General features: G+C 42.5%; 2 protein-coding genes across 2 annotated transcripts; one reads left to right on the plus strand and one right to left on the minus strand.

Annotated features, from left to right (window-relative positions):
- The first annotated feature begins 1842 nt into the window (after window positions 1–1842).
- On the plus strand, window positions 1843–6739 carry erlec1 (endoplasmic reticulum lectin 1). Its single transcript, XM_018693209.2, has 14 exons — window positions 1843–2181; window positions 2336–2440; window positions 2808–2888; window positions 3078–3155; window positions 3256–3319; window positions 3421–3467; window positions 3578–3801; window positions 3918–4059; window positions 4156–4317; window positions 4408–4467; window positions 4693–4817; window positions 4932–5009; window positions 5119–5194; window positions 5794–6739. The coding sequence occupies exons 1-14, from the start codon at window positions 2041–2043 to the stop codon at window positions 5863–5865; spliced, it is 1455 nt and encodes a 484-aa protein (XP_018548725.1). The 5' UTR covers window positions 1843–2040; the 3' UTR covers window positions 5866–6739.
- Window positions 6331–10518, minus strand: gpr75 (G protein-coupled receptor 75). The gene is made up of 2 exons (XM_018693205.2): window positions 10059–10518; window positions 6331–9728 (listed from the first exon to the last, which is right to left on the minus strand). The coding sequence occupies exon 2, from the start codon at window positions 9601–9603 to the stop codon at window positions 7960–7962; it is 1644 nt and encodes a 547-aa protein (XP_018548721.1). The 5' UTR covers window positions 9604–9728; window positions 10059–10518; the 3' UTR covers window positions 6331–7959.
- Between the last annotated feature and the right edge of the window lie 486 nt (window positions 10519–11004).

The raw sequence follows: 11004 nt of genomic DNA on the forward strand, positions 1-11004 counted from the left end.
TGTAGTATGTACATAAGAGGCATGTGTGAGTGGAATGTGTATGTAAAGGGAGTGGTCATAGGAGGTGAATGATTTAGTGGGATGTTCTCTTGCTTGTCTCCTTCCCTGTTCCTCCATATCCCTTTCTCCTCCTAATCCTCTCACTCTTTGTCTCAAAATCTCTGTTATAATCTCTCTTCTTTCTCCTGGCTGGTGTGCTCTATACATTCTCACATCAACAGCTCCACCAACAGGTGAAAAATCTCTGCCCGCCTCACACTCCATGTTTCCACCAGCCCAAGGAGCTCTCTACATTTCTCCCTGACAGTGAAATGCGGCACCACATATATCCAAGGTCTATGTTTTAAATTTCCTGTTAACCGAAAGTTGTCTCCATGTGAAGTGTTCAGGTGCGGGAGAGATTATTTATTGTCATTCAACACAAAGTGATGCTGAATCAACAGGGTCAGAGGATAAAAGAGTAAGGACACTGCACACTGGCACAGAGCTGCTCCCCTCATCGCTTCTAAATAAGTCAACTGACACAATATCCAGGAAATGCTCAGTAAATCAGATTCTCAACGGGATCTGTTATACTCCCTGTCTTCATACTACCTTTCATCTTCAGTTCTGCATGGAGTCCTTATAAAAATAGGAGTGAGACACCCTAAATCATCAGCTCTGCGTGTTCATCAGGCACACGCTGACAAAATTAAGACTTCCAAATCCATCCACTGGGAGGCAGAGTTGAGGAGATGTGACTTATTTTGTGCCTACATATGTAAATCTTTCTCAAGCATTTAAACTGAACAGGAGCCAAATGCTTTGACAAAGCTGTGGTCTTCATTCAATAACAGCTTTATTAGTACTGTTCTCAGCATACCAGAGTGTACAACAGAATAACAGGAGACATTTTTCTTCTCAAAAGATCTTAGATATATTTATATCATTGTTTTTTTCTTTTAGTGAACTATAGTACATGAGGTTTTTGGACAATAGATGCCATTAAGTGGTTTCTTTTACACTGTCTATATCCAAGTGCTTTGAGTATGCATGGATCAAAATCAGCTTCCAGTTATACAGTTTTAGCTTCATGGTTGAAAAAACATCTTGACCTGCATATTCTATACATATTCTCCCAACATTTAGCCTGATATATTTAGGATATTTTGTGGTTTAAAATAAAGTTCTTTGGGTTTGAACAGTGAAAAACAGTGAAAAGATTTTTAGATATTTTAAGTATATCAACCTGCACAGTTACAATTTTAGGTATGAGATAGTCAAGTGTAATTCAAGGAGAGAGCCAGCAGAGAGCCCATGGCTCAGCTGCAGATAGGTGAGAGGGTTCACACCTGAACTCAATCCTAACTCTGATCAAGCCTGACTCCTCCTCCACACCTGCTCTTAACGACATAATGAGACGATAAGAGAGGAAGTCACTCTTTAATGGAACTGCTAACATCTCATCGGATTTTGTAGTTTCTTACTTGTCAAAAAAAAAAAAAATCCTTACAAAATCCTAATGTTAAAATCCTAATCTGAAAAGTCAAATAAAAAGTATAATATTTAAATGTTAAATGTAGAGGAGTACAGGTACAAGTACCTGATTTCTCCCACAAATGATGACAAAGAAAAAGTACACAAAACACAAACAATGAAAAATAATTAACATTTTTTGTAATAATTTATTACTAATTAAAATCATTTAGTCAAAAACATTGTCTTAGTTCTGCTTCCATAACTTTTAAAGACCAGGGTTTCAAAGGTTTAATTTTTTCCTCCATCTCTGTCCATACGTCATGTCGCCACCAGAGGGCGCTGCTGTTATTTCAGCCAAAAGCAAAAGCGGAACACGACGTGGCAAGCAAACAGCTCATTTCCTGTAGTTTGTGTTGTATTGACATCCGTCTCACACAGCCTACGTCTGTCAAAGCAGACTTCCTCGGACTTTGTGGCAGCTTTTAATTCACCCCTCGGGAGGGTGTTAGTGTGAGGTGAGGAGGCTGGTGTCTTACATGAGGAGAGGGCCGTGCTGAGGAGCTCCGCAGCCGGACAGGAGAGATGACGCCTGGGCTGCTACTAGTGTTTGTCGGGGGGCTGCTGGAGGTCTGCAGCAGCATCTCAGCAAACAGAGGGGGGTACCCTTCCTTCACAGACGAAATACCTTTCAAAATCACCTGGCCAGATACTGACTTCACACTGGTATGCTTCCTCTTTTACTAACACAGGTTTTAAAGGAATAAGTTGACTGTAGGAGGTTGGGGAGATGGTCACCTATGTAGCTTGCAATGTGTTCAAAGCTAATTTCCTCTTTGTCAACCTAATGGTTCAAGTAGCAATGTTTGTTAATTTTCAGCCAACGTCAGGTGCACTTTACAGCGAAGATGACTTTGTCATCATGACAACAACAGAGAAGGAGAAGTACAAATGCCTGCTTCCCTCCCTGACAGCTGGAGAAGAGGTAAGCAGGATTAACCATTTCTGACACTGGTGCAGGACTGTTAACTTTATTTCTGAACATAGATTTATGAGAAACTGTGACTGCATGTTGTTCATGTTTGTTACAGTTAGGCTGTATTCATCAATTTGTTGGCTGATATATGGGTGTGGAACAACACTGCTACCAAGAGCTAGACAGCAGAGGATTAGACGACTTTTAAACAAGTCCCCAGTTTTACTTTACTACCTGAGCCATTCATTTTAAAGTGGAAACTTGAATGGGTGAAATTTAGATTTAAATACTGATTTATAAGGTATGATATGACAGGGTCCAAATATGTCATGGAAGCCTTCTGTTGCCATTTGTGTAATATCTCCTTTTGTCTCAGGATAATGATAAGGAGTACAGCGGGCCTGGTCCGGGTGAACTGCTAGAGCCGCTGTTCAAACGAAGCAGCTGCTCCTACAGGGTGAGACTCCTCAAGTTTCTTTTCTACTTTCGTCTAATTTCCCTACTGAAATGATGCAGAGATGGAGTTCATGCTACGTTAGCAGAGCATAACCAAAAACATATTTTTCTGCTTTAGTGCTGAAACTGTTTGTTGAGTTGAAGACTCACTCATAAGCCTAAACTTGCTTTTGGCTTGCCAACATTGCAGATTGAGTCGTACTGGACGTATGAAGTGTGCCATGGAAAGCACATTAGACAGTATCATGAAGAGAAGGAGACTGGTCAGGTCAGTGTTTTTCACTGGGTAAAATAACTTTCAGACATCAGGAATGAGAGGCCAGTGTTTGTTCAGTATGCTTTTAAGGTGACTGTGTGTGTTTCCACAGAAAATTAGTGTCCAAGAGTACTTCCTGGGGAATATGGCACAGAAGAGCCAGTCCACTGAGACAGGTGAGTTTCTTTGTGAATGCAATTTTAATATTATTTTTGATATGTTATTGAGTGTATAAGCCTTTTCCTTTAAGCACTAAAGCCAGGAATTTCTTTTCCAGATAAAGCTGAGGAGGCAGAAAATGTCAAATCAACTGCTGAAACAGAGGTAAGTATAACAGTGACACTTTCAATTACCAGCCAAATTTGCCAGGGTTAGCTTTCACTTCTCAAATTTGTTGCCTCTTTCTTTTCTTGTCTCTTTCCAATGGTGTCCAGGTGCCCACTAAGAACATAGAGGGTCAGCTCACTCCCTACTACTCGTTGGAAATGGGGAATGGGACCCCTTGTGTGCTGAAACAGAACCAGCCTCGCTCCACAAATGTGCTGTATGTCTGTCATCCTGAGGCCAAGCATGAGATCTTGTCTGTCGCTGAAGTCACAACCTGTGAATACGAGGTGGTGGTGCTGACGCCGCTGCTTTGTGCTCACCCAAAATACAGGTAGAGCTGTGTTGGAAACTCAGAATGCTGTTTCAAGATTAGTCATCCTGTGGTTCAGGGTTCTGCTGCTAACATCTTGCTTTCTTGTTTCCAAACTTGACATGTATTCCTGGCAGATTTAAGTCGTCCCCGGTGAACGCCATCTTCTGTCAGGCTCTGGCTGGCTCCCCTCTGCGGCCTCAGCGGCTTGCCCAGTTGGACAAGGAGCAAGAGGAGCAGCTTAAACCTCCTTTTGGCGCCACCTCTGAAACCAGAGAGGTGAGACATGCACTGAAAGATAACAGAGGGATGACAAAAAAATGGGTACTGCATACAGATGATACATGACTCATTTATATCTTTGACGTGTTATAGGAAGAGGCGCCACCAGTGAGAGAAGAGGCCTTCACCTCCACTCACAAACCGATGACTGTAGGAGGGCAGTCTCAGGTCACTGTCGGTACTACTCACATCTCTCGTTTAACAGATGACCAGCTAATCAAGGAGTTCCTCAGTGGCTCCTACTGTCTACATGGGGTGAGGCTTGTTCATCAATAGGACCTGAGTAGTGATAATGAACTATTCAATGACATAAAATCTTTTAAATTTTTTTTGTGTGTGTTTCAGGGGGTAGGGTGGTGGAAATATGAATTCTGTTACGGAAAGCATGTCCATCAATATCATGAGGTAATTTTCCCTCCTTGTTACTGTGAGTGTGTTTGTGTGGAAGCTGGGTCATTAGTGTGGATTATGAACATCCAGTATCAGTTTAAGATGTTAAAGCTGTCTGAAGGGATGCAACTATCAGTCAATTAGTTAATCTGCCTGTTGCTTGGTTGTATTTGCATAAAGCAGTGTTGCTAGGTACATTAGATGGCTTTCGTACAGTGATTATGTTCCTTGGTTCCCCAGGATAAAGAGCAAGGAAAGAACATTGTGGTGGTGGGGAGCTGGAATGCCGAGGAGCACATTGAGTGGGCCAAGAAGAACGTTGCCAGATCCTACCAGCTCAAAGACGACGGAGTGCAGAAAGTCAAGTATGTTTGTATCTATGTATGTATGTATGTATTTCTGAACCCTAACCTAGATGCAATTTGAGATTATTCTTGATGTTTTGCCTCCCTGTGTGTACTTTCTCTAATCCATGATAGGTTGGTTTCCCACTTTTATGGCCACGGGGATGTTTGTGATCTTACAGGGAAGCCCAGACAGGTCATTGTCAAGCTCAAGTGAGTGAACAATCATGCAAACGGGTGGGGGTGAGACAGTAAAAGCATGAATAAGAAAGTGCTCAAATGTTTCAATATCGATTCTTCTCGCTCCTCCTCTCTCTGTCAGATGTAAGGAGTCTGAGTCTCCCCATGCTGTCACTGTCTATATGCTGGAGCCTCAGACTTGTCAGTACATCCTTGGGGTAAGTTCAATATTAACCAGTGAGTCACAGTCACTGGAAAAAAAAAACATACATGCTTTGGTCAAAGCTGAGGCACAGCTTGAGTGCTTTTTGGAACTGTAACCAATTTATTAGTCTGATTTATTAGTTTACTGGTTAACTGGGGTGCATATAACAAAATGTGTGTGAAGTGTAACTTGAACAGACCTCTTGTTCAGCACAGGTGTAGTTAATACCATAATTAACTGTTGCACTGTACTGAGCCATTGTTAAAATTAGTTCCCCCTGTGCTTTTCCTGCTGTGACAAGTCAAAATGTATGACTTGAATGTGATTTTATTCATTTGGGAATGCTAAGTACACAATGTAATGCTAGCAAAGTAATCAAGATATAGATTAGCAAAATTACATGTACAAAACTTTGCCCACTAGAAAGTGTGGGAACCACTGCTCTAGCTAAAGCAGTGTTCAAGTTTGCTTACCCAGTAGTTTTCAATACCATATAACATGGAATGGCAATTAATGCCTCGAATGAAAGACAGGAAGTTCTATCTACAGACAGTGGGTCAACCTAGATCAGTGACACCACAATCAGGCTGACTGGCATCTTTTTTTCCCTAGGTCGAGTCTCCAGTCATATGCAGGATTCTTGACACTGCTGATGAACACGGGCTTCTGTCGCTCTCCAGCTAAACTGACAGAGATCATGTGGATGCAGCAGTGCATGAAGAACAAGGAGAGGACAGACAAAGAGGGGTGCACATGAAGAGAGACAAATAAAAAGATAAAGATAAGATGGTGGAGGAACAGAGATGCCCATGACACTGCGCTAAAAGCCAAAAATGGAAGGTTAAATAGAGGTTAATCTTGATCTTTAGGCTGGACCTCATGTAGCCCAGGAGCACAGCCCCAGCCCACACTCTGATCTGTGCAATGGACAATGCTACAAGCCTAATTCAGCAGACAAGCTCAGACTTTGAAACGCAGTGAAACAGGGCTGACACCTCTCTCTGCAAGGCAGTGGATTTATTGCCTATTCCTCATATCTATGCTTCACTTTGAGTTGATTAATTGCAAGTAAAGGAGTGATGAATCAGGGGATTCAAAATTATCAGGGGAATCAACAATATTCATGGTGGTTTTATTGTCTTTAAGGTCTGTATTTGTGTGTGTGTGTGTGTGTGTGTGTGTGTGCTTGCGCGTGTGTGCGATATGAATTGAGTAGCTGTTTGACTGTGGCACTTGTAGATATGAGAAAAAGTAGGTCTGAAAAAGTTTTTTTTTTTTTTTTTTGGAGCAGTTTGAATGTTTGCTGTGTTGATTTACAGGATGAGTGAGTGTAACTTATGCATTAGAAGATGTTGTGGAATAGCAACAGAAGTGTGTGGTTGATTAAAATTTGATATAAGTTTGTAGGATATACCGAATGTCCTTGGGCTCCCATAAGAGGTATTCTGTGGTTGTATGAAAATGCACACTGGGATCCTGATCACTGCTGTATCACGGAAATAAAAACCAATGCATTTGCAAGAAAAAATAAAACTAAAACATGAAAGCTCATTAAGAATATTGAATTACCAAACGAAAAAATAGACTTCTCTAGGATAAGTACATTTTAGCAACAAATGTCTTTGCTTGATAATTATGGAGATATTCAGTTCATTGTCATGATTCAGAAATATAATTTTTATTTTGAATTTTTATTAAGTAACCTCACTTTTTAAAAACACAGACATCTGAAGGACATCCACTTGAGTAAGTTGCTATGGTAAATGTATGACCACCAGAGGGTGCTAATGCTATGCATGTCATATTTTCTTCACTTGAAAAACCCTTTTTCTCATTTAAACAACTGGACCTGAATCATTGAAATTCGAAGTCATATTTACACTGAGGTGTTGAACAGTAGCCACTTCAGTTATTTATATCCCCAATCATCAACATCAGTCATTTTTTGTTTTAAGAAAGAGCACACTGTCTCTGAGCTGAGGGTTTGTGAAACTCTGCAAAGCTTCATCTGCAACTTCACTACATCAAGTAAAAAATACCAGGTCGACACTTCTAAAAAAATCTAAACATGAATATATTCTGAAATACTTTCTAAGGCAGATTTGCAGTTCAAATGCCTTCATATGAAAACAAATATAAGAAGAAAAAAATATAGTATTTGTGGAGAGCCATAAAATGCCAATTAAACAGTGATAGCACAGATCCACTGCACTTGCCAAACATTTATTGTTTTAAAAAGTTTATGAGGTTCACAAATACATTTTTCTTAAGAAGCAAAAATCCATCAAAGTGCAACCACATGCCGTCGACAGCCATGTGTGGGCCTGTGCTGGGTTTCACAGCAGCTCCACACTACAACAGCTGATGTCAGAGCTCAGCAACTTCAGCCAGAGAGGAGGCAGCAGAGAAACCAGCAGCTGCAGTCTGTGGGCTGCAATGAAAAACTACAGTCTTGGGTTATAAATGGCACGTGTGCGTGCAACACAGGGGCACATTTATGTGAAAATGCAGCATCTGTAAAAGAAAAAAGTAAGGTCATTCAATAACGGTGAATAACTTTTTGGAACAAACACTTTCATTACAAATCTCTTGCTTGTTTTTAGTTTCCACGGCAAAGCTTATGACTGGTTCTTTGATTTTTCCACTCAAGAAAACTTAACATGCACTTCCACTGTAAAAGAGAACAAGAGATTAATACTGATCCCAAATACATAAAACGGGCTGTGTTCACATTTGATTTAAAGCCATGGCAAAACTGTCTGTTTGGCAGCTCTTTGATTAGACCGAGGGGATGGGAATCTGGTGCACTGAGGTGCTTTCAAAGTCTTGTAGTGCGTCCTGGTGAGTGTGATAGTGCATGGCTACATATGACTTGGCAAAGGCAAATGTCTGAGAGCTGACAGGCTGCAGGCTGGTGGGGGAGCTGGGCCCTGCAGAGGGACTACTGTTGTATATACTGTAGTAGGGCTCAATGCGGGTGTTGATAGGTGTAGAGGTACTGGGAGGGCGAGGTTTGCGCACACCTGTGGCCCTTGGACTACCAGCACAGTCCCTGGAGTGACTGGGCCCACAAGCCTGGTCCACCAGCCTCCTCTGTGGCTTGGGTGACAGTACATAGGCTGAGTTGGTCTCATGATGGGAGGATTTATTGCGATTGACTTCCAGGCTGCCCTTCCCCATCGCATGCAGGCGAGTCTTTTGCTTGCAACAGAGTAAGCCCAGCGCCGCCCACTGAATGCAGCACAGCACACGACGGCGGAGGCCTGCGCTGTTGCGTGAGTACACAAAGGGATTGATGCCCGACTTGAGAAAAATTAGCACAAAGCCGCACAGTTCATACTGGTAATGTGCAAAGCTACTTTCTGGGGACAAAACATCCTGTGCCAGTGAAACTCCCATTGGCAAGCAACAGAGCAACACAGAGAACACTATAACAACACAAGTGACAACTGCCTTAGAGTCTTTGGCTGTGGCCAAGTTAACTGTAGACACCAGCTGACAGCAGGTGGCTCCTTGCGCAGCCCCTGGAACCAGAGGCTGGCTGGTCCTGTTGGCATACGAGTGTGTCTGAACATTCTGCAGTTTGTTGTAAGTCTGGTTACGGTAGAGAGAGGGGCCTTGAACAGCACACTGCATGCTCTCAAAGCCTGCTGCAATGAGAGGTGGCGGGGGTGGAGGGCATGTGGCATCTACCGAAATGATGGGACATTTCCTCACTTGTGCATTCTTCCTCAGTGTTTGAGCAATCATCAGATAGGATACAGACACCACAGCTACACAAAAGGCAAAGTCTGCCAGGTAGACATACAACACAACCCTGGCCTGACCACCTCCCAGGCCAAAGTGGGGCAGGCAGGGTCCATCTCTGCGTGGGTATGCTCGCATAGTAAGGAGGGCAGCCATGGTGAAGCTGGATGTCCACAGCAGGGCAGTGAGGGCCAGTGTGCGGGGTAAGGAGGCGGTGCGGTTGGGCTGCTGCCCCAAAACCATTCGCAGTCTGTGCAAAGCAATGACAGCCACCGTCTCCAGGGACATGATGATGAAACCCGAGCTGGTCAAGTGGAAGGCAAAGCAGAAACTCTTTGATACACCATCCCCTCCACCTGCATCCAAGAAGAGCACCAGGGCAAACATGGGAGCAGTCACACAGCAAATGAATAAGTCACAGAAGGATAGGTTGAGGATCATGAAGTCAAAGTTGGTCCGGAATTTGCGAAACGCCGGGTCGAAAAATGACAGAAACACCACGAGATTGCCGTAAGAGCCCAGGCAGAAGATGAAGATGAGGAGCAGAGAGCAAAAGGTCAAGGTTGCGGTGTGAATCACAGCCCAACCTGACGGGGTCTGTGTGCCCAGGGTGCCATTGAGGGTCTGATGTCTTGGCACATCCACCAGGTCTGATGGTGTAACAGTGGAGTTCATTGTATTTCTAACAATTTATAAGGGTCCCACAGTCATCAATTTCAACATTATTCAGCTGTATGGAAGGAGTACATGATGATCACAGTATCTGCTGCCTCTGCCATTGCAGCCACCTTGGTGGAGTGCTACAAAGGATACAAAGTCATATATTAGCTGTTATATTGTGCAGTAGATCACTTGATACATTCATTCATAATATGGAGCAATAGTTAAAGTGCCACTGTGTATAAAAAAGTATATTTAACAAGGAGCTGTGATACACTACATGCTACAGTAGGCTATAGCTATGCAGAACTGCATTTGGCCAATTATACCTTACGCCCCCCCACCCCCAACGCACACACAACGTCTGCTGAAATCCAGAGGAAATGTGTATACATAACATTTTTCTAATGTATTCCTAGCCGCTAAGTGGCTTGGATAATCTGTACTGGCGATGAGAAAATATAACCTACCTTCTGTAATCGATCGTGTGTCCATCATCATCATCATTATCTGATACAGCCCACCTTCATTTTAAAGCAGTATGATAGTAAGTGAACGCACGGAGTCTTTGGGGGAGAAAAACGTAATTCAACCGCGGCTCATCCGAAACAGAGCAGTCTATTAACAAACACAGACATAAAATACGTTTCCTTACATGTCTGTATTTTTATACGGCGCTACTAGATGACAGTATATTCGTTTTCTTGGCGATGTATCCGTTCTTACACAGGAGCGGCGGCCGCTGGACTTGCACTGAAAAATGAGTATGAAGTCACTGCCTACGTATGTGGTCATGAGCGTAACCACTGCATTAAAGTAGTCCATCTATAAAAACTAACCTCACCTGTTCCTGTTTGTAATGATTAAACAGTAAGAAAGGCAATTTCTCCACAGTGTTGATTTCACTGTTTCAAGATTTGAAAGCGACCGTTACACCGTGTTCAGTGACACGTCAGATATATTACCGCAGCAAACGATTTTTTCACCATGGCAACGACATACTTAAGCTTTTCCGACAAGTGTTGGCCTCATCGTATTTTAACTTGATAGATACGTTTGATGGCGATATGATGATCCTTTAATTGATTCACAAATGTTTGGAATTTTAGCATTGATAGCAGAAACTAGCGGTTAGTTTTAAGTCTACAAACGGGCCTAATTCACCGGACTGTCCAGCATCAGCTAGTTAGGTTCGGGCTAATATAAGGTTTGGAACAAAAGAGAAAGGTAATTAGGCTGCGTCATGTAAAAGTTAATATTAAAACCAGCTGCTACTACACAATTCATTGAAACTTCTATGGCCTTACACTAATTTGTAGCAGAGAGAGCTGAGAGGCGTTGTTCGGCATGATGAACCCGCAAAATAAAATTACAAATAGTGTAAATTCCTTTTTTATATCATGATAAATAAATAAA

This window comes from Lates calcarifer, linkage group LG16_LG22 (genome assembly GCF_001640805.2).
Source record: "Lates calcarifer isolate ASB-BC8 linkage group LG16_LG22, TLL_Latcal_v3, whole genome shotgun sequence".
Lineage (NCBI taxonomy): Eukaryota > Metazoa > Chordata > Actinopteri > Centropomidae > Lates > Lates calcarifer.